This window comes from Colias philodice, chromosome 9 (genome assembly GCF_061535455.1).
Source record: "Colias philodice isolate Cphi_HAF_F1 chromosome 9, ilColPhil1 Martin Lab GWU primary, whole genome shotgun sequence".
NCBI lineage: Eukaryota > Metazoa > Arthropoda > Insecta > Lepidoptera > Pieridae > Colias > Colias philodice.
This window is the reverse complement of record NC_143094.1, coordinates 2,889,089-2,913,168: the sequence shown is the minus strand read 5'-3', so window position 1 is coordinate 2,913,168 and position 24,080 is coordinate 2,889,089. Positions and strand designations below refer to the sequence as shown.

At 33.4% G+C, this 24,080-nt stretch overlaps 1 protein-coding gene and 1 non-coding gene across 9 annotated transcripts in view; one reads left to right on the top strand and one right to left on the bottom strand.

The window, feature by feature from the left end:
• The window catches only part of LOC149485704 (rho GTPase-activating protein 23-like), a 336,487-nt gene that overhangs the window by 292,075 nt on the left and 20,332 nt on the right, over positions 1–24,080 (bottom strand). For 7 of the 8 annotated variants that reach the window (XM_089698981.1, XM_089698973.1, XM_089698975.1 and 4 more), the window contains exon 1: positions 15,964–16,021. The exons of the other annotated variant lie outside the window; for it this stretch is intronic. In XM_089698981.1, coding sequence (XP_089555107.1) covers positions 15,964–16,006 — 43 coding nt within the window. In that variant the 5' untranslated portion in view covers positions 16,007–16,021. Of the gene's footprint in view, positions 1–15,963; positions 16,022–24,080 lie in introns of those variants that run through there. 8 annotated transcript variants of the gene reach the window in all.
• TRNAE-CUC (transfer RNA glutamic acid (anticodon CUC)) lies at positions 20,684–20,755 on the top strand. Its single transcript has one exon. It is a non-coding gene; the product is annotated as a tRNA-Glu (tRNA).

Genomic DNA, 24,080 nt, shown 5'->3' with positions numbered 1-24,080 from the left:
ACGTAAGCTAGCCATTATTAGACTTAATTCGCCGTATGCTACAATAAGCGCTCTTTATACACTTGGCACGACTATATAAAGGTTATATCGTATATATTATACTACTATACATATAACATTAGCAAAAAATATGATTACACGTTTTCGGCGTAAGTCGTGACTTGCTATACGAAAATTGATCGATTTTATTGTCACTGTGTCACGTACTTTAGAATATTATAAATCATTTTAACACTATGGCCTTCTGGCGTGACAGGGTCAGATTAATAATAATAAACTAAACTTGATTTAGTTAAACTCCTTCGAGACGCAAGCATAGAAAATATCATAATTACTTAAAACAGCGTACTTCGCTTTACCGTAGAAAAATACCAAAATAATAATAAAATGCGTGTCAAAAAACCACAGATGCTTTTGTCGAGATTCCGACTTGATAGATTTAAAATTTTTATGTGTATCAATTCAGTTTTACTTAATCATGCATTTCACATTTGTCAAAGTCTTTGTTTATTCAATTTAAAGATAATTTATTCAAAAATTCGTACTGTCATTTTGGCTGAACTAATCACTTTTTGTTGTGTTTGTTTACACAACCGACTGCAAGTTCACTCAACCAGCCACTCGACTTCAGTGGAGCGTTGTCCAAACATGATCCATTCACAATCTCACGCTAATCCAAACTACGGCAAATGACATCACAATCAAAATACTATCAAGTGCTACTGTGTGCACTCGCCGTTATCCAAATAAAAGCGAAGTGCCAATTTTATCACCTGCAGTGTGTGGAACGGGCCTAATTCGAGTCAATATTTATTATGCACAGCGTAAGCAATTTTCAAACGATAATGACCTCTTACGATTTACGCTGAAGTGGCTGGTATTATTTATTACTTTTGTGTGGTATTGCCTTTATACTTTCGTATGTAAGCGATAAACGAGTGGCGTAATTAAAAATTAATGACATGTGATATTTTAAATTACTTATTTCGGCTATATTTTATGTTGAAATAAGAGATAAAGAAACCTGTATTTCAATTTTATAATGTGTATAAAAATACCTACGTGTTATTGTGTTTAAAACAAAACAATGTTTCTCACATCTACTCTGCTCACAATTTAGTTTTTTCAACGCAAGAAGTATATAGTTAGATAGATGATCTCTACAACACCTACAAATCAAACAAAACTTTAAAAATGCGAAAAAGTTAATAAGAAATAATTGAATGAAGTCGAGTTCGATTCTTGTCAATAATAATCTACCCATCAAATTATAACAACGATTTTAAAACATTAATTTAATATTGCAAACATCCACACATATCAAATTACAATATTTTAACATTAAATCTAATAATAATCATACTTAATAATACTTAGTATTTCTCAGAACATGTAAGGTTTTTATCCAATTACATTAAGTGTAAAAGATATATGTACTCACAATGGGGTGGCCTTGAGAACAAATTGAACAAAAAACTAGTACCTTCACGAAACGCTTTAATTTGTTTTATTGTTATGAATTTGTATGTTTTTGTTAACACGTATTAATCGTGATGGCCTTCGTGTTATAAATGGAGCAACATTAAATTTGGCGTACTAATTATAAACTGTCGATTATCTTGTTTTCATAACAATACGAGGAATAAATATTTTATGTGTCATTCGACAGCCATGATTATTTTACATAAGTGCTTCGTATATATTTCCCCATAGAACCAGGTATTATTTGAAATAAAATATGTACGTAGATCCAACTAATATTATAGATGCAAAAGTTTGTGAGGATGGATTTCAAGCGGGTTCGTCCGCGGAAGAAACCGCGCTACACAGCTAATAAATTATAAAAATTCACGTCATTTTCGGTTTTGCAATAGGTACACGTTATTTCTTATGTTGTAAATCCATGCCAATCTTTCCTATCCCCTTGTCTCATATTAAGACAAGCCAACATATCAACTCAACTACATCACTAAACGTACCATTCCGTCTACTAACCTAAAATTGTGTATCACTCGTACTATAGTCTATAACCATCAGTTGTAGTAGGGGAGGCCAAGAGGGGGATTTTGGGATTTACTCGAGCGCGTCAGATAACTATAAGGGACGGTACCTTAGCTATTCATTAGTACCTCTAGTCAATATGAGCAGTTATGGTTGGTGGGTGCGCTCAGGGGCCCCGCTGGAAAATTTGAATAATCCATAATTCCCTAAGGTTGAGCTCGAATCGTCAGATTAGCGAAATGGGGACTTCTTATATTGTAATTAACCCCCCCATATATTAATCTGACGCGCTCGAATAATATTACTTTAATTTTTTACCCTTTATTCATAGCGATTAAATCGCCACTTAAATCGTCAGATTAACGTATACTTTTTTTCAGTGACGTCCTGGAGCATGCAAAATATCAATATCTAACGCGCTTGAGTATTTCCAAGCCAATTTTTTTCTTTTTTAAATTAAAAAAAATCAAAAAACCCTTCCCCACCGCTAAAAGTGAAAACATTATAGGACCTTTTTTTCTCGCTATGGTCTAATCGACCAATTCTAATAGGTTCCCGTGACGCTCGAGTAAATCCACATTTAGCATCCTGGGCTCCCCTACTATTGCTAATAAAACGTATAAATATCTTGCTAATAGAAATATATAACGTATTGGCGGGTTCTATGTCAAAGTCAACGCCCGTATACGGTTACCGCATGCTGTAGGTCATGATCGCTGACTTTACGTGTGTATGTTAATGGGAATGTAAACGACATTGTTCTACTACCATATTGGATGTTTATTGAAAATAGAAGCAACAGATTGGTTGTTAGAGCAACGGGGAACATGACTTTTGATACAATTTTTTCGATATTGATAATGAATGAAAACGGAAAATACGACAATTGTTCTTACTTAAAGAAAAGTAAGAAAAATTAACTTTTTTCCTAGAAAATTGTTACCAAATTACTACTTACTATTATTAAGGTACGTTCCAACCACGTAAATCGAAAGTATTTGATCAAAATATTACGGTACGGTACTGTAGCGGTAACTGTAGTAAAATGTCTAACCTCTTCAAACGACTTTTAGTATCTGCAAGTTATACTGTTACAAGTACATTACATGTATTAGAACATTACAAATTACTCCAAAAATTCCATTCTTGCTTTCCCCAGGTACAAGGACGCAGTACTCCAAGACGAATAACATACGCCTGCCAATATACGCGTGACTGTCGAACAGTATACATTGATAAGAATAAACGACAATCGCATACCAGCCAATAAACATTTGGCACGGGCCCGTCTTTCGGCGCGGTTGTGAACTAAATATACAAGTCGCAGACAGAGTTATCTATTGTCGAAATAGACACAATACGCGCTTTGTTGAACCGTGGGGGTTTCGTCAAAATTATTGTAATTTGTATTCCACTAGCTGTACCCCGCAGATTTACACGCATTGCTCCGCTTCCATTGGTCTAAAAGAGATGATATAACTATAACCTCATAGCTTTTCTCGATAAATCTAACATTGAAATATTTTTTCAAATCGGAACAGTTCAAACAAACAAACTCTTCTATTTTATAATATTAGTACAGATTCTAGATTTGAAATTAGGTAAGAGGTTGAGCAATCAAGAAAACCCTGAAGCTCTGTAATTACATCTAATGTTATGTGATATAAAAACTACGAATTTCCGAAATGCAAATTAATATAATCAAATTGTTCTCAAGTAGTCTGACCTTTCATAAACAACACAGTTACTTTATTAACATTACCTCTAACCTTCACATGACTACAACAAAAAAAAAAAACCTAAAACACACGTACTTCGAAATAGCATTTGAATATGAAGCCACAAATAGGTCTCACCAAAGCAAGCTATTATATCTTCAATACAACGTCAACCTTCAGCAGTCACGCGAAATAGTTATTAAAACGAAAAGCATAGACCGGTTGGTAATAAACAAATGTATTTTATCTCTATTATAAGCGTCATCAATCATAGAGTGTGTGTTAGACTTATTAAAAATGAATTAAGGGAGTCGAAACGCAATAAGGGCCTAGGTCACGTTGATATGATAGATTGCATGCGTAGTTTATATTATTCAATTTATTTAAATGATTAAAAAGTTGTTTATATCAATATCATTATGTGTATAAGCCTAAGTCATAAATTACCAATACCTACATGAAAATAAATCAGTAAAATAGAAGTAACATGCTTGTATTCTATCCTTACCGAAAAAGGAAATACTTCCAAATACAGACAGAAACAATTCTTCAAACAAACTTTAAGTACTTATTTAAATAACCAATCGAAATATTTAAGTACTTAAGCAGAGTAAACGTATTCCTCAATTTATCATGCAATTAAATAGTAAACACCGTTAACAAATCATTATTATGTTTTAAGTATTTGTTTACATTCCGATATAGGTATACCGTTTGACCCTCGATCGAAGTAAACATTATAATTATAACTGTATTTTTGATATCGTACTGTCATTATTATGCATCACATGAAGGCAGGTACTTTAATATTATTAAGCGACCTTATAAATAAAGTATGAATCCATATTTAAAATTCGGGCCTGTAGCCATCTCTCAGATATTGCAGTACAGGCAATAGTACAGGTCAATACTAAAGTACCTATTAAATTAATATTAAGAAGGTAAAAAATCTTACACCAAACTCATACACCGACTGCACTACTTTTTCTTTTGGAAATCTGAATAATCCTGTCTATCTCTGTCATGCTGAATTACCTGAAACAAAGGAAACAATAGAATTATTAATTTATTTATCAAAAAGTAAAACATTATAAAACAGTAATAGAAAGTATAACATCAAAGATAAAAAAAACAATTGCGACAGCACCTGCATACCCTTTTGCTTACTTAAAATGCCACACACGTTCAAATATATTATTAGAAGATAAATGTAAACATTGCAGTCGATCAAAACACGAAGACAACAATGATTTTGTAATAAACAAAATTCCTACATGTGCCATCACGTTCTCAATCGATGAACATACAAACAAATTACATTGCTTACACGAGTATATTATAACCCCACTATTTTAAACTAGCTTACAGCCGCGGCTTCGGGAATTCCCATAGCAATGAGATATTCCAGGCAAAAATTGCCTATGTAACTCTCTATAGTCTCTCTCTCTCTCCAGATACGAGAATCATATCATAAAATACGTCGTGAATGTAAGACAAACACACATAACTAGCATTTATAATATTAGAAAGGAGAAACAACGCGAAACTTTGTAAAAATCAGTGGACGAATTTATTATTTTATACAAAACCGGACAATCAGATCTGAATGAACTCTCTGTACGAAAATTCATAATCTGAATTCGGTAAAAAGAAAAATTACAGTCTAAAGATGGCGATATATATAGCGAAATAATTTAATCGAATGAGAGAAAAAAAAATTATGGGACCAATTCGACACCATTCCGCATCAAACAAAAAAAGAATCACGTAAATCGGTTCAGAAACCTCGGAGTAACCTCCTCCTTTTTTTTGAAGTTGGTTAACAAACATTCACTCACAAATAGTTATGACAAACTCGTTACAGAACTGGATTTGTTGACCCGGGATAAATGTCAAAACTGAGCTTGGCTCATTATCATTCCTGTACCTACTCAATTAAAGGTTACAGTTAGCGAGTTGTAATGAGGCGAGTATTGGTATTGATATTGTTTAACGATTAACATTCCTATTTAATTGTTCTAGAACGTAGATATAAATATCCTCTATGAGAATTTTTTTTTCTATGAAAAACTGTACATTCATAGATTTTCATAGTCCGTTGAATCAAGTCAATCGCCTCAAAAATATCTCCATACTCTCATATGAATCTCTATATCTATCCATCCAACGGAATTCGACGAACTACCGACAAATAAGAGTTGAAATTTTAGGTTTGGAAATACCTAGTAAGAAATATTACTGCTCGCTAAAACACACAGACCAGCGGGCACATGCAACAGCAATGTAACTTATTCGTTTACTATTCGGTGTCCTGTTTGCTAACCGGTCAAACGTTGGAATCGAAAGCAATATTTTTCAGTTGACACCATAATCTATAGGAAAGCTTTCTCTAGGCGATGTGTACACAAATCACGGGGTGTTTTAGCAAAACCGCTCAATTGTAGAGTAAATTATGGCCGATTCTAAACCAAAGGGCAACGGAGACAATTGTACGGCTTTGCATTGTAAACACGATCCATTTTCATATACCTTACAGTTACAATGCAGAAACACAATCGGACTAAGGAGTACACGATAGTAACGGAATAGGCGACGTCGAATCAATTTAATCGTTAAATAGATGCGAGATATACAATCTTAACAATATTAAGCTATTTCACAAGGAACAGTGATGTGCAAAAACTTTCTGCTAACTCAATCTAACTATGCGAATAATATAAATCATTTTACGAAGCCACTAAATAGATTAACACCTAAATAACATTAACATCTCAACAAAGGTGCTCAAAGTCGTAGATGATTTAACTAACGCCGATATTTGAATTGAACCGTTAATGTATAGGTGCGAGCCGAACACAATACTGTAATACATCTTCTTGTGTGTCAGAATACAGAATTTTAACGATGTATAGTGAATGTAATATGCCATTTGCATGATATAGCGAATGATTCAACGTCAATTAAATCAAATGGTACTGATGAGCTGTAGGTATGAATGGATGAACGGTGACGAATGCTTTACAATGCTTAATTTTGAATATTCATATTCAGTACATGAGAACACGTTCTGTTTATGTTCATTTCCGTGTTTATTTGGCTTTTGAATGGTATCGTTTACCACAGTGACGGATAACTTCATGATGAACATTTACCAAAAGATAATTACATTTATTAAAGTAGATATCTACTTATTGCTCTTTCCCCAAAATTCTATAAGCTTTCTAAGTTTATTCAGTAATAAATATCATTTTTACTCGCGATGAACATAAAATAATATCAAGAATACAAATAACGTCATTTCAACATTCTCTAATACAAACGCTACACGCAAATAATTTGAACATAAATTCGTATATTTCTTACGTAGAAGGTACAGGTCAATTAAGGAAAGCTGGCATGTTCACAGTACTCACACTTATGCAATTTCACTTACAGTATGTTCAAAAAATAAATGCGACTCTAGTTTCATTTTAGACTTGAATTGTAAAATGGGTGCGTTGTAGATAAATATATGCAAATATGTATAATTATGAAAGCTCTCATAATTTACCTGTAAAATTATAATTTAAAAGTAAATCAATTGATGAAGTTAATTATTTATTCTAATAATAATCAATTGGATAAAAGTAGATATTAATAATTATTCAATTATCAAATAATAATTAAATTTCAGGTCATAAAAACAATACAAATAACACGTGCGCTCACTCCCAACATACACCAGGGCCAATCCCTTCCAAAATGATAAAAACCTAAAAAAAATAGTAGTAGGATGAAACCCATTAGAAAAGGAGGAGAATGTGATAAAAATTAAAGGAAAAATAAATTACAGACAATCCGAGTTCGGGAAGGGGGAGGGGGGAGCTTTTAAGGCTAAAAAATGGTTTCTCTTGATTTCCAACAAAACTACAAGTCCTATGGAAAAAAGTTCAATGGCAAAGTTGTAGGTAATAAAAAGTACAAAAGTTGTACTTTTGTATTAACAATTTTTTCACATAACCTCAAAATTTAGGTGAAATATTCAAAAAACCAAGTTATTGGTTTTTTATTACTTTTTCAAAAAAAAATTTTTTTCTACTATATTTGGTGAAAAGTTACCTTATTGTGTCTCAAATACACTGTAATTTATTTGATTGAAAATATTTATTTTTTCGCCTTATTTCAACTTAATACCAAAAAAAAACCTAATTTTCAATCAAAAATTCTGACGTCGAAATATCAGCTTTTTACAAAAAGTTTGGGGGCTTTTTGTTCGTTGAAATATCTACTTTCTAATGGTCTAAAATATAATATACATTACCATAGTAAATTTACTCAGAAAATGCATACAAACAGTGTGATAATGAGCTTTTTTGGCAATGGCAAATTTCTCAAACGACCTGAAATGTTTTTATCGACATCATTTTATTTATGTACATACTGTCAAATGTTAGCTGTGGTATCGTTACTTTGATCCATGCTTTGATCAGATGAAATTTTTTCTTTTGAAATGTTACCGAAAAGCCGATACAAGAGAAAATATAGAGTTCGAGAAGTGTGCCTGATTTAGTAAAAGCTCATTATCACACTGTTATTGGTAAAAATGCCGATTTTAGTCAAAATTTATATTTTTCTAACAAGATCCTTATCATCCAAATTTCCACCTTGGTGAGAAAAATTGACATTTCTAATGAAAATGAACAAAAAATTAAATGATTTTATTAAATACTGTAAAATAGTCTATAATTCTTCCATTTACTGTATCACAAAATTCTTCATAGATTTTTAGATATTCGTACTACACCAATTACATCACCCTGTATTTATAAACAATTGCAAAATATGACACATACATAGGCCGGGAGATACTGACACAAAATTTCGGGTCATTTGTAACAGAATGGCGGACTAAAAGAAAAATGATGGTCAGAACGCTCGTACCAGCGGACTAGTTGCGTGGGCGTTAGTCGAACTCGTCGGATAAATAGCGAAAGTCAAACGATTTGTAACAAAAATTTTAGAATTTACCGATAGCCCATAAAAAAGATGTAGGCGGTAGTGTCATGCCATACTTTTCCGGTGTAACTTACAGCCCCCCATGCCGACGCGAAAAAAATCTTCAGATTCAGATTTTCCGCGGTATGGCGACCATTTGGAATCGTCCGAAAAGTATGGCATGGCGATTTTAGTAAATGGCTGCACGACGATGGTTACCTGTGCAAAAGTTAGCCCGGTACAAATGGTTGAATTGTTTTTTTTAAATCAACGCATTCACGTCGGTATAGCGGACTGTAAGTCACATCGTCAAAGTATGGCGTGACACTACCGCCTACATCTTTTTTAAGGGCTATCGGTAAATTCTAAAATTTTTGTGTTACAAATCGTTGGACTTTCGCTATTTATCCGACGAGTGTGACTAACGCCCACGCGACTAGTCCGCCGGTACCAGCGTTCTGACCATCATTTTTCTTTTTGTCATTGCGTACTAAGACCCCTCTAGACCGCCATCCTGTTACAAATGACCCGAAATTTTGTGTCAGTATCTCCCGGCCTAACATGTGCAATTTGTAAATGTGTTGACGTTCCAGCTCTTCTTAATATACCTATAAGTTATGAGAAGAAAGATCAAGTCGAGATAAGAAACAAACGTAGCCATGAAATTGACTTTTTAATAAGTTAATTAAAGGTTGTAAAGGAGTCCGTGAGAAAATCGTGTTATACCAAAATCCTTGACCTTGACTTTTACCAACATTTACCTCCTAAGATGTTCGTGATAATGCACCACGATATAAACTAAAATTATTTTATCATTTCCCAAACGCTGGAGTTATGTCGATTACGCTTATTATTAAGATTTTATTGTGAAAACAAAAACTTTGAAAAGAATTAAAACTGACTTTATAACTCACAGTTCACACTAACTGTGGTTTTGAAATGATTTACATGTTTCTAGCCCAAATATATAGTATCAGTTGAAGTTCACTACGTACTCAGTATTGCCATAAAATTTTAGCAGCCACTACGTTCACTATTCCGTACTTGTCAAAATGTATCTTGCCAAAAATTTTCCTCATAAATAACACCACCTATATTTTTAACTTTCTACCACTTCTGTATTCCAGCTTTACCTTGTATATTTAGCATTACGTAGACGTTATGTCTAGTGCCTTTGATGTTATCACAAACGGATCCACTAAGCAATGGACCTTGGCCTCTTCGCCCACGCGATCAAACGAATTCACGACAGTGTCGCGGACATTATTTTATATTTAGTGTGTTTGAAATGATTGTTACGAGTAATTATTTAATAAGCATTGCCTTAAAATTTATGTAGAAACTAAAACAGCCAAGAATATTTGAAGAAATTCAGAAGAAATTAGAAACCTTCACTACCTTAATAAGGAGGTTTTATCTTTTTGCAATGAGTAAAATAAGTGTCTAAATATTTATTAGCTATCAAATTGATAAAGTAAATAACGACGCTCAATGTGATAAAACGTAATTTATCAACATCAAAAACATTCATTCATATGTTGCAAAACTCGATAGCAAGTAAAAGGTAGTCGTATACGCAAGTTCTTAAAATGCATTTACAACCCGACGAAACACGTTTATATTTAAAATCTCATGCAAAATAAACGTTACAAGAATGGCGGTTAACGCCTTAGTCAAGAAAAAAAAACAATTCTGTATAAGGTTTCAGTTTTGGCGGGAAACGCTTGAGATTCTGGTCGGGCCTGTTCCCTGTTTTTACGAGGTCATTGCCTCACATGACACTAATTAGTCATAACTTTATTATTCTTACGATATTTAGCAATATCGTATTTAGCATTGTTATTATCTTTGACCTTTCACGTTAATACTTTGAAAGAAAAAAGATAAGTCCACAAAGCACCTTTGTTCGTAGTAACGCACAATGAGCTTTTAACTGTGCAAATGTAATATATTTTTGCCTGGGTCATTTGCCTCTCTGTATCACAATTGACCTTGGTACAGTGGTTAAGCTAGAATTACAACCGAAAGATATAATTTCTTATCCCCTTTGGAGACCAGAATAAAATAAAAATCACTAAAAAAAGGGCATGTGTGCTCTTTTCTTTTTCAAAATTGTCGGCACTCCATGACGTGACGGTATTGCCACGATGAGAAGTGAGTATTGAAATTTTACTCCCAACGCGCCCAAAGAAGTTTCACTTCATAAAAGGATTTCGTATTTAAGACTTTAAAAAATAACATTTGTCCATTTCTATTCAACAAAACAAATGTTAACATAAACAAACACGTCAATGAAAGTCGTAAAAAGATTACAACATCGTAAAATTTCGATTCAATATGATAAACACGTATAAACGAGAACACTAACACATTCAAATGCAAATCATTAGAACGCATAGCGCATAATAATTAAACCGAATCGTATCATTCACACGAGTTCACTAATTATTCGTTACAACAATATAACATAGTGAATTCACTTCCTTATCGGAACCATGTTTATTTATAAGTTTTTAATGACCAATAGGCGACGCACACGACTTTGTTTGAGGTAAATTACATTTTGCAGGTTTATTCTTTTTCCTAAATAAAAGTAGATCTTACTCAACAACATGTTAAAAATGATTGTTGTTTTGTTATTGTTACCGAGCAGACAACTAAAGGTAATTGATATTTATATGAATTAAATGTACTGTAATTATCACTGTAAATGTGATTAAAATTTTGGTAGTTACCTGTTTTATTTCTGAATAATCGATAAACTTTAAAAAAAATGCCACGAAAGTTTGAGAACCTCCTCCGTTTTTTTAGACGTTAATTTAAAATATCTAGAGCTTTCTCGAACCTTAACCGCCTTAAAGATTTGTGACATACTTTCAGTTTTATAATCGTTGCCTTTTAAACCGAATTACACGAGTGAAAACATGTCACTTAATACGATATTGCTAAATACTCATTATATTATTAACTAGTCAGAGATAATTTTGAGTACATTTAAATTATGCACGCCACTGACAGCTCAGTCATTTTTGATATTGAAGCCATTTAAAATACAGTTACAAATTAATTTTTGGGGTTACTCAAGCCTAAGGCGAACAAGGGTTTGTTCGCTTTAAAATAAATAAAAAAAAGTTAAATCTAATTATTACCCGTTTGTTTTTATCTTTGCATAATACTTCAAGGGGAAATGAAATATAAACGACACATTTTAATTAATATTTTTTTTACAAATAAGGAATCTTTTGGCACTGTAGACAATTAAAAAAAATCCAAATTATATATCTTATCAATATAGAAAAATTTAAAGACAAATTTTATATGAAGAGCAAAATAAGTAGGTTACAAATCTGTTTTGACGTTGCTAATTCTAATTATATAAACACTTGAAATCTAAAGAACATTTTATTGAATCATGTCTTATGAATCAGACTCGCACTTGGTCGATTTTGATTATGAAGTCATAAAGTACAGTTAAACTTTAATTAAATTTATCGTGTTTAATAAGCCCCTGCTTGCTCCAGTTTTGATTTTGATGTCAACCCACTTATTCTCGAATAAAACAAAGATTACGCAACCCAAGTGAGTTAACACCTTATCATTTTCGACGTGACACTTCGTAACTTATCGATTTCCAAATGCATATTTACTTAAGCCATAAATAAACCGGATAATCTTTGGTTTCTCAGAAAATTATTATGATAACAGCAGAATAACGCTAACCGAAAGACAGCAAGAAGAATCATATAATTGTGAAATATTAAGAGCTTATAGCATTCGCATTTGTAATATTTTAGTTAGGATAGATATACCATAAGCTGTTAAAGCCTTTGATTCAATCTATACTAATATTATAAAGCTGAAGATTTTGTTTGTTTGAACGCGCTAATCTCAAGAACTACTGGTCCGATTTTAAAAATTGGTGTTGGATTATTGGATAGCCCATTTATCGATGAAGGCTAGACTATAGTTTATATAAGCGGGTGAAACCACGGAGCATAGCTAGTAAAAGATAAACCGCATTGTTTCTTTAGCCTTGTAAATACGAAAAAAAATGAACAAGCATTAACGTAAATGTGCACATTATGTAAATGTCACGGTCCTGTTACCTTTCCATTATATTGTAAATGATACCGTTTATCGAAAACCAAGCACCTTATTAACTGCTAAAGACAATCGGCTTATAATAATGGCTGATTAAAAGAGCTGATATGAAATACGCAATTAAAGAAACTTCTGCACAGTATTAAAATTCTTTGCCTTCTGGTTAATCGCATAATAGTCGAAGTGCAGGAATATGTAACGTAACGTTTGCATAAACAGCATACGTAAGCGGTAAGCCACACATTAGAATTTTGTAGGGAATATGAAATGCACTTAGCATAATATATCATCTACCTATCAGTCAATTCCTCTTAAAACAAATCTTCTAGTGAAACACCTATACCTGGACAAATTGCATTCTATCTAGTCAAATGAAGGTCTATATATATAAGAAAATCTCCAACTCAACGCCTCAGTTACCCAATAGCGTCACGCAGTTCCACTTTTATCCCTAAAGCGCTTCAAGCACACAAACAACTCTATCTATTTCTGAATCCGTAGTACTACCTCGGGTGTCAATCATCGAAGGAAAACATCGAACAACAAGCGACTGCGATAGCTCACTTGATTTGTTGTCACGCCGTGACGCCAATTGGCAATCCCGCCAATTTTGCCTACTTTTGAAGTTCCTCGTTCTAGTACTAATAGATAATATTTTTTAAATTGAGGAATTAACAAATGGTCTGTTTAAAGTTGTTTATTAATGTTTAAATTGCGATGTATTTATGCGACATTTCGTTTTACAGCTACCGTGGCCACGCGTAGATATTCCTTCTAAATCTCTAATAGTTAAAACAAAATAAACGATCAAACACACATTACCTACCTACTATAGGATTGATGTTATCTCTACATAACAAATAAATCAAAACCACCCAACCATACATACACATTCTCTAACAAAGCTAGAACAAAATTACTGGTATTAGCGAAATATTAATTTACTGATAAAAATCAAACAGTCAGATATTATTCATATGCTAATTGCTGATCACAATGGATCTATTCACTATAAGTCGGCCTTGCGGGTTCAATCACGATCTCGTACACCTGTACCTACCGTTATACGGTAACAAAATTAAGACTTTAATAATTAATACAAAACTCAATTTAACCTCGATTTCCGCTATGAAGTAACAAGGTGCGCCCTGATTCAACAGCTCGTGAGAATTATCCTACGTCTGGTACCGTTTTTTTATTTATTAGCAGGTGAAATCAAATCTGAAGTGTAAATTGGTGCAATTTTAAGTTTGTGTGAATGTGATATGAATACAAATTCAATATAAAAGAATTCTTACGCACAAACACTATGCCATCTTTGATATAAGATTCTACCATACTATTAACATCTAGGTGCCAAAAGATATAAAGAAAAAAACAGAACTATCACAAATTACAATAAAATTATACAAGCGTATGAAATGTGAGAAAAACTGGCTAATAAAGTAGCCATGATTAGAATCAAAGACGCGTTACCTTGTACCGTTTACATTTTAACCAATCTTGCATGTTTTATATCCATGCATTGGCTTTGCATCGAGGTGTTTGATGAAATTAAATAAACAACTATTTTGATGGCTTCGTGTTTATATTTGATACAAAGAAAAGTAAATTACATTGTATTGAAATTAGATCAGTAACTAGAATTAGCTTTCGTGTTGGTTTTCCATTAAATCGTTAAATTGTTTCTGCGTATAACATTATGTTATGAACGTATCTTCGAACGGGAAACTTTTTACCTACTGCGCAAGATGAAGGGTTATGTTTTTATTTTTATGCATGTATGTTTATTTACTTATCACGTTATATGTAAACGGCTTGTATTTAGAGCTGTTGGTATTAAGTTACCTTGTATCATTAAAACTATGTAGGAACAATTTTAACAACATCGTAGTTTTATAAGAATGAGTAACAGGAAGAAGTTCAAGGTTTGTGCATGTTGGATATATAATGAGTATGAACTATAAGTTATTGTTACTTACACATTTATACCACTACTCAGTAAATAGGTATATAAAATAGTAAAAGAGAACATGACATTGAACTCAGATAAAATCTAGCACGGGCTGACAATAGCGAAATCGTTATCAATGTTAAATGCCAGTATAACAGAAAACGATAAAAACGAAGACAGCCGATAATTTTAATAACTATTTTAATAGACATGTAATAAATTGATGACCCAAACATTAGACGGCGATAAAACAACAACAAAAAACCTCATACATGAAATAGCCAGTTAATCAATTCATCGTTACTCCGCCCATGGCGAAATTGGCTTATAATAATTATAGTTGGAGTACTCAGCCGAAAATATTATATAGGTACTCGCTTTGCCTGCGGCTTCGCTCGTGTGTATGTTACTTATGTTATTGCGCGATTCTACTAGTAATTTACTATGTATATACTTTTTCCATCTTCTAAATACTCTTGTTTTGTTTCTGGTGGCAAAAATGTGACTACATGTCTCTTTCCAAGGTCTAGTCTCTGTACGAAATATCATCCAAATCGGTAAATTGGCTTAGACGTAAAAGCGTCACAGACAAACATAGTTATTAATAGAGATGTATATTATAGGTACGTGAATGTTACGAATGTTTGTTGAAAAAATTCAGACAGTACAGATTTATGATTCTAGTTCTCGGGACTGACGGACAAAAAAGTTGCCAGACGGCTTAAAATATTATTGCTCAGGTGTTTCATTTACCTCCAGTTAGGTGAGCTGTCTTTGCTCTTTCTATAAGTTTTTACTTTGTACTCATAATGATCTACTTTGACGGTATAGCATTTTGTTATTCTAACTGGATATAAACACCTACCGCCTACCGGTGAATATGAAAAGGTATTTGTAATTATTGCTTTAAAACAATATATTTTAAGGTTTTTCTAGCATAAACAAAGGTTGAGGTGAACTAGGCAGTTAAAATTTGTACGGAAACTACAGTCACGCGATAGTGTGACACAAAGTCCAAATGTTATTCACATAAGTAGGAAATGTTTGATTTTGTTTGATTTATAAAAAAGCGTGTTTATTGTTCATTACAAATCTATGAAGGTGCCTTTAGTCAGCTTCCGTGGGTGGTATTCGTGAGGTCAAACAACGCATTATTCTTTCAACGCACCTTTGATCAAAACACATGCAAATAAATCAGTGCTCTAACAATCTTACCTGAATAGATCTTGTACAGAGAATCCAACAATCCTTGCATCATTTTCGCTTTTTGCACACACCACTAAACTACACACACAAACTTGTTGAACAGCATTACTTCATTATAACTATCATAATGTGACGTGTTCATCTGATCATGGACAACCATAGGTGATAACGTTAATAATCCATTAGTTCCACGTTCAAAGGTGTTACCAAAACGAACCAGAATACAACATGAACATAAACAAAAATAAATCGAACGCGATGTAAAAAACAGCTAGATATGTCTTCTTTATAAACTGTATCAAGGTGAACGAACCTCATCGAACGAAACGAAAAGACGGTGGCCAAATTGAGGTAACGGTATGGACTTCGATCGTTATCATCAATCAGTTTTGCGTAACTATCTGTTAGCAATTACTTTATACACTCACAAATCGCTGAGTTTGAGGAATGCTCGTACAGTTAGGAGAATGTAAGTAATATAATTCAATCATAGATATTGGCGACGATGTTGCGCTACTCCTTGCCCATTAATGCGGAGGTCGCCGGAAAAGTTTAAAAATTAGCTACAGATTTACGACCATAAAGATAAAGGGCCACATTATGAAATATATTCATAAGATTGTGTAACCATTGTCCAAAATCTATACGCCTACGCAAACAACTATAAAACTATGAAGTCATCTTGATTAAGGTGGAAAATTTTACTAATCTAACCATCTGCATCGTTCATATTTTTTTTTAATTATCGATTCTGACAATAAATTTAATAAACCTCAAACCCAAATAAATACAATTCAGCGATAAGAAAAAATATCTTGTAATCATTTAGCTTTTCAATTGTCTTAACTCTGTACATAATGAAGACAAAAGATCACTACTCAAATAATAACTCAATGTCAACTCGTTGAAGTTGAGTTTATTGCAAATAATAATGATTGATAGGAGTGTTCTCGTAAACGGGGACATCGTGAAATAATAATTCAATTTGTACGTCATTTTATATTAGCTTATTACATATAAGTAAGTATATTGATTTATTTATGAAAGTTGAATAATTAAGCGAGATAGATTATTATTAACAGATACAAAATTAAAAAGCGTATAATAATAATTTAACGAAAGAAAAAACAAATGCATCATGATATTAACCGAACCTTTACCAACGTATTGCTCAATATAATTTTTCATCGATCGTAAGTGGAATATCTCTGATAACAGATACTATTGAACTCTAAAGAATCTCGGATCAGAGATAACAATTCGATTTTACGGAAGACATTCCAATAAGTGTATGGACATATTGCATTAGTGACATACTTGACCGTCTCGATGTATTTATGGAGACGCGTTCAAGAGTCCTTAACGAGGAACTAAGTGAGATAAAATTAGATATCCTAATGCATTCATCCGTCGATCCAACAGAATCACTCCCTGAAATCGAATACGACTTCCACTAACGTCGACCAAAAAGAACCATCATTCATTAAAAGTTGAATGAGATCCGTGACTTCACTTCATAAATCACACGAGGAAAATTTCAAAAGTGTCAGACAACTATTCACTCTTCAGCAAATTGGAAACGACAGGTTTGCTTAATCAGATGAACACGAGAAATCTTTAACACATGTGCAAATACTGAACGTCAAATATATAAGTCAATTATTTGATGAATAAATAAAACGCTAAGTGAACCGCGTAGGGTATGAGCGGAAGCGGTTTTCCTTATATCACTAAAAAGGTCACAAATCACCGGTTTCACTCGCGGTTCGGGTCGCTTGCCGTCAGCGCTACATCGCGGCAGGTCTAGGTTTCCGAGGGGAAAACATTTCGGTGCGCTCCCGCGCCGTCCGCGGTCTGCCGCACCGTCGCGACCACTGGCCATTCGGGATTATTTATAAATTGAAACAGACAGGGGTCGTAGAAATTTGCACGACTCGTGGTATGCCAAAGCTAATGCATCAGGTCGCAGCGGAAGCGAAGTCACGGTGTCTGCGTCTGAATCACCCGACTACACGTTTCCTTGAACTTTGCTACTTAAGCATCGATTGACCGAGAAAACTTTTCTTCGATTCTATTGCGTAATGATAACGTTGTGTTTAAATACATATCATGAAACCTTTGAATTGGTCTACTAGAATTAAGCAGAAGCTTTAAAACTCATACATGTAATGTTGAAGTATGTTTTGCTGTATTAGTACATTTTAGTATTAATAAAATTATAAGTTTCCAAGTATATTTATATGACGGCCATGACAATGCCGCCCACCTGAACAGGTGTTGTTCATTCCAATGACATCGGATGAGCGTTTGACACATTGGCAAACGTGGGCGAAGAAACGTGAACATTTTTAAATGGCATGTTAAGATGTGGATTTTAATGAGATTACGATTATTCCAACGGTGTAGAATTGTATAGAATCGTATCGCTTTCAATTCTATTTATGATTATGAGACGGGTGTAATGATAAAAAGCAATATCAAGTGTCCATTACTATTTTCAATGCAAAGGTGATATACGTCATCTTCAATACACATCTCGGCTCTCTAAATCTCGGTTTTCTCAATGGTATATACATAGCTGAATCACTCAATCCAGACTCATCGCTTGGCATGAACGCTAACATCTCAATTTCTCGACAAGTGACATCTAAAATTAAAGTAATGACTCGTAACATAGCGGAAACGTGAACATAACAATACGCCCGTAATATTAGTGTATTTAAAAATCCCTAGTAACAGATGGCATTGTCTCAGCATGTTCAAAGTAACACGGAGTTCATAAATTACAGTCGTGTATATAACAAAGACATTGTGGCTTTACTGTTTTATCATAACGAACTAGTTATTCCCCGTGGTATTGCTGTTGCTCAGGGAATTCGCTCAATTTATGAAAATACATTTAATTTTATTCTTGAACTTATTATAGATGAACGACAACATTTATTACAGATGAATTTTCTTTAAAATACGAGATTATTTCTAAATTATCGTATATTTATGAAATGGCTAAATCTATCATGATTAGATTATGAGAGGCATAAAGAGAGAATTGTAATTTAATTTCAATGATCGAAGTAAAAACGAGCATTGTGAAACTCTTGTTCTATTGCAAGAATCATAACTTTCATTATCATTGCAGACATTAAACCCGGTAATATCAAGCTACAGATATACTATCATTACGTTGCTATTTAGAACCCGGAATCATTAATTATAGTCCAGTTTATATCCAATATTATTTCAACAGCTGTGGCCCCAACGATTCGTAGTAAGCTTTATGGCCCATAAAGCATCTTCCCTTCGTCCATTGTATTGTATTTTAAGAAAGAATGTGAGGCGTAAAAAATTATGAATTATTGTAAATCGTCGGGCGTTTTAAAATTTTCCGATGGACATTCGGAATGTATTTTAGAGTCAGCCTTCGACGTCACGTGATGTACATAGATTGTTTGTACAAGCTGTATACGGCACAGGTGCGGTAAATTTACGGGAGTATTTTTGGATTTTAGCTTTGTGGTGAATTAACATGAATAAACATTTGATGGACTCCGATCTGGTTGTTTGTTTGTTTGCCTAGCGGTATGTATACACGTACATCCGTTCAGGAGAGTATTGGGCTACTTAGTGCCACACACGTGAAAAATTTCTTATTTTCAAACAGATTTCTTTCGGTTGGCTGAAGGCCAAGCAGCTTACTTCAAACGAGGGTAATAACGTATCACACGTTACGCGAAATCCAGATATATTAAATAAGAATGTTACATGTAAAAATTATGTTTTTCTACAACGGTTTACAACAAGACGGTATAAATTACAGTGACATTGATTTAAAAATATTGCACTGGGTTTCTCCCATTATCTAGAACATCAGAAAGGATCCTCGCTACGTTCACCACGTGATTGACAAACATATGAATGTCTCTAACTGTTACACTGCACAATATTATAATATACAAAATCCACCTACTTTTTTTTAACTTCAGATTCGTATTTTGTACGTACATTTACAATAGGTAGTTTTCAAAATATTTTTATGAATAATATGACCGACAAAAATATATGTAGCCCATATACGTTTTAAAACAAAGCTCTACAAACAATACCAAAAGCAAAACTGAAAACCACACAATAGAAGTGACATTAAAAACGTACAAAGCATAATATTCTATTCTTATCAAGAAATATTTGTCACGAATGACTGAAATAATTAGCAATAAATAACATGCAGGCGAGCTTATCTTAATACCACCATAAAAGAAAATAGTTCGCTGCTATCAGAGATTGTTACATTGGAAGGTTGAAAGAATGTATTTGCAACCAACGGTATGCAAATATGCTCGTAATTGATTCATGAATTGAATTAAAAGAGCTTTTATATTATGTGAGTTATGATCACTTTATGTCAAGTAATCGTATCTTCGAGCAATATCAACTTTCAAAATTGGCATTTTTGAAAAATCAACAGCACATGTGTGGATAAATAGGACTAAATAATAATTATGGTACAGTTTATCTACTCATGTGTGTAAAGCATACGTTACTTTTAGGAATGATGAATAAATAGGTAAATTTATTACTAAAATGCTGGTAACAATTGAGAACAAACGTGTATAATGCACGTTTCCTGCATGATGTCACAGTTACAACGACCCATTTCGGGAGCACATTAAGGTCGAAGCAATTTTACACTTTGCGAATGTTATGCACATTTTACGCCGCTCCCACAACATCCGATATGGTCTAGTGGCTAGGATACCTGGCTCTCACCCAGGAGGCTCGGGTTCGATTCCCGGTATCGGAAAATCCTCTTTTTGTTTTATAATAATTGTCATAATTAAAGATATGTCTTGTTAATATCAAAATTTTAAATAGCTAAATCTTATTTTTATTTTAACATTATTTTCATGTTGGTGTCTATTACGAACTGAACGTAGCAATTTTTCCATCAAAATTTTAAATAACAAGACATCGCTTCCACAACGCATTCGCTTCGCTCGCTCGCACTCTAACCTTTCTAACATTCTACGAAACAATCATATGACGTGCAATAGTTTAACAATAACCCTGCGACAAGTACAAAAGCCTGTAACATGTCTATATCAGCTATAACGGTGATCCGTAAACAGTCCAAACGGATCATATTCGGCAGCCTCCCGGAATGGCGCTACAACTTCATTATTCACCATTCACTTTCCATCTTCACAACTTGGGATTTACTGGAGAAAGTAGGAAACTGTACTTCGCAATTAAACAATTAATTCGTCTGGCCTTTCAATTTGCGATTGCTTTAATAGTTTTAGCACGATAAAGCTTGAACAATTATTGTGTTGAAATTTATCATATTTACTCATAGCCAGCAGTAGTAACACACTCTGCGCTATAAATGAATTAAGATGAAATAAATTTACTTAAATACATGTCTATTGTCTACCCTCCAAATTACGAAGAAAAATGTACTAATGTGTTTTCGTGATCAGAAAACAGTGATAAATTCTTTGAAACAAAGCTATCACGTTCGCAGATCGCCATTACAATCATTGCGTTCTTATAAATCAGTCTGTTTTAAAACTCCAACACTTAACTCTTAACTAGATAATGCACAGTGCATTAAGCAAATGCGACTGAGTTATTTGTGGCTTTTATCTCACTGGGTCACCGATAACAGTGGCTTTGCTTCTAGTTGACGATTTCCTCGAGTTTCGAGATGTCAAATCTCGTGGTTATGCAACTTGCGCTAAGCCGCTTAAGCCCCAAGACTGCGTACAATATTTTTTGAATCACTTTTTTGTAATAGGCTACCATTATACCTATCTAATTTAGCAGGGTTATAGAAGGCCTTTTTAAGTATCAGTGTAGGTATAGATACTGTGAAATCTATGTACCTACTTTAAATCCCAAGGCAGACTTTATATCTCAAATGCGACTTAACATTTTACATAGTTAGTTATCATAAGAAAAACTTCTATCTGTGCTTCTATCTTCACAATTCCCTGTTTCTTTACAATCCCTAGGTTACATACATAATACATATTATTTAGAAGACATCTACCGACTTGGATATAACTATAACTAATATTCAAATTACAATTGCAAAAAACCATACAGGCCTTGAAAATAAATTCTCTTATCACCAACTGCATATAAAAGTACACAGCGTGTTTGTTTCGTGTTCGATTACAATTTAATAGAACACGTCTATTATTGTTATGACTCTGATAAGGTGGTGCACTCTGTAATGCAAGGTCGCAATAATTATTGTATTTCTAATTAATCCACAGTGATAAGGATAATTAGTTAAATAGGCGTTGTTTGTAAATTCAAGATTAAGTTATTTATGGTCCAATGTTATGTATAACTAGCGGTCCGCCCCGGCTTCGCCCGTGGTACATATTTCGCAATAAAAGGTAGCCTATGTTCTTTCTCAGGGTCTAAAGATTATCTGTGCCAAATTTCATCAAAATCGGTCCAGTAGTTTATGCGTGAAAACCATACATACATACAAACCTTTCCTCTTTATAATATTAGTATAGATGTACAATAGTAACTTAATATTAAGAATCCGAATGTTTGTTATTAGAGTTTATTACCGGAATAATGAATACTTTGGCTGAAATTAATATTTAGGTGGATTACGTTATGAAATATTAAATCTGAAAATACAAACTACTACTACTTAAAAGGTAGTCATCAAAACATAATAAAGCCACAGAATACATATTTCTTGTTTAACTTATTGGTCATAATATCGTGTAACCTTGAAACCTCACGTTTCTATAAAGTAAAAGTTAACTAGACTGTGTCACGGATGGCGTAGAATAAATTATGTAAATATGTCTAATCAAAAACGAGTTAAATATCATTTAAGTTGTACCTACATTTAGTTATATGGTATCTAGGTACTATCTATAAATGTAAATTTTTATCAAATTTTAATAGTTAAAGTACCTACCATGCACTATGATAAAAAAGTCCATAATGCTGTATTTTGTAAAACAAATTATTTCTCTTTGTGCAATGGGAAAACTTTTTAATACGCTAAGTTACAGAAACTCATTAAAAACTATACGCAAAGCTAGTGCAGGATACGACAACCTCGCTAACGGGATATGAGGCAAACTTTTAACAGTACTGGATTTTGTTAACAAATAACATTTCACAATTTATACAACGAGAGAGAATTTATTACGTATTTCTTGTAAATATCAACTCAGGTAAACTCCAAAAACACTAGACTTGAACACCAAAACCGGTTAAAAAAGCTACAAAAAACACCTTTATAATTTGGCCAATCTCGTCACAAAAAGACCGCTTAAAGGAAAGCTTGAGAAGTACCCATTTACATACAAATCACCGATCATTAACGACACGTGGACAGCACAAAAACGTAAAAATCCCACAATACAAAACACATCGAACGCGATAATCGATTTCACTTTCACCATTGTAAATAAACACAATGAGTTTAAGGCAATTTAGCGGCAACACCGTCACTCCATATGGAGAGGTCACACGTCGTTGGTCACTGCCATTTCTCCCCATTTAGGGAGTACTACCACACCTTTTGTATGAATGCTACGAATGTTTGTTAAAGATCACCTGTGCGTAGACACTAATGACTATACAATCTTTAAGATGTACCTAGTACCTACCTACCTCTTTGAATTCAACTGAATTCTATTTCTAGAATTTTCAAATCATTTAAGAATTTAAGCCGTATATTGCAAGATATCAGGGATATCACTGAAATACAATGTCACTAAAATATTTAAAAAAAAAACGACGACACGTTGTCTATTTTCGTCCTAATGCCGTATCACAGAAGATCTACACTACTTCTGGGCACTTATCGTTTATCCACTATCAACACCGATACGCCGGCGGTATCATTGAAAGGCAGGATAAGTGAAATAACACCAATTGAGAGCAGTTGAATGTATTTCCTTTGGCACAGTTACAATGGAAATAAGTGCAAAGCGTGAACCGCTCATTGACATGACAAGTGACAACGTCGCAGAATAGCCAGCCCATTATAGTTAATAACAACAGCATTTGTGTAATGAAGAATGTTACTAGGTATGCCAAATCCCTTGAAATTGTGTCTCAGTAAAGCCTGTATGTATACAAAT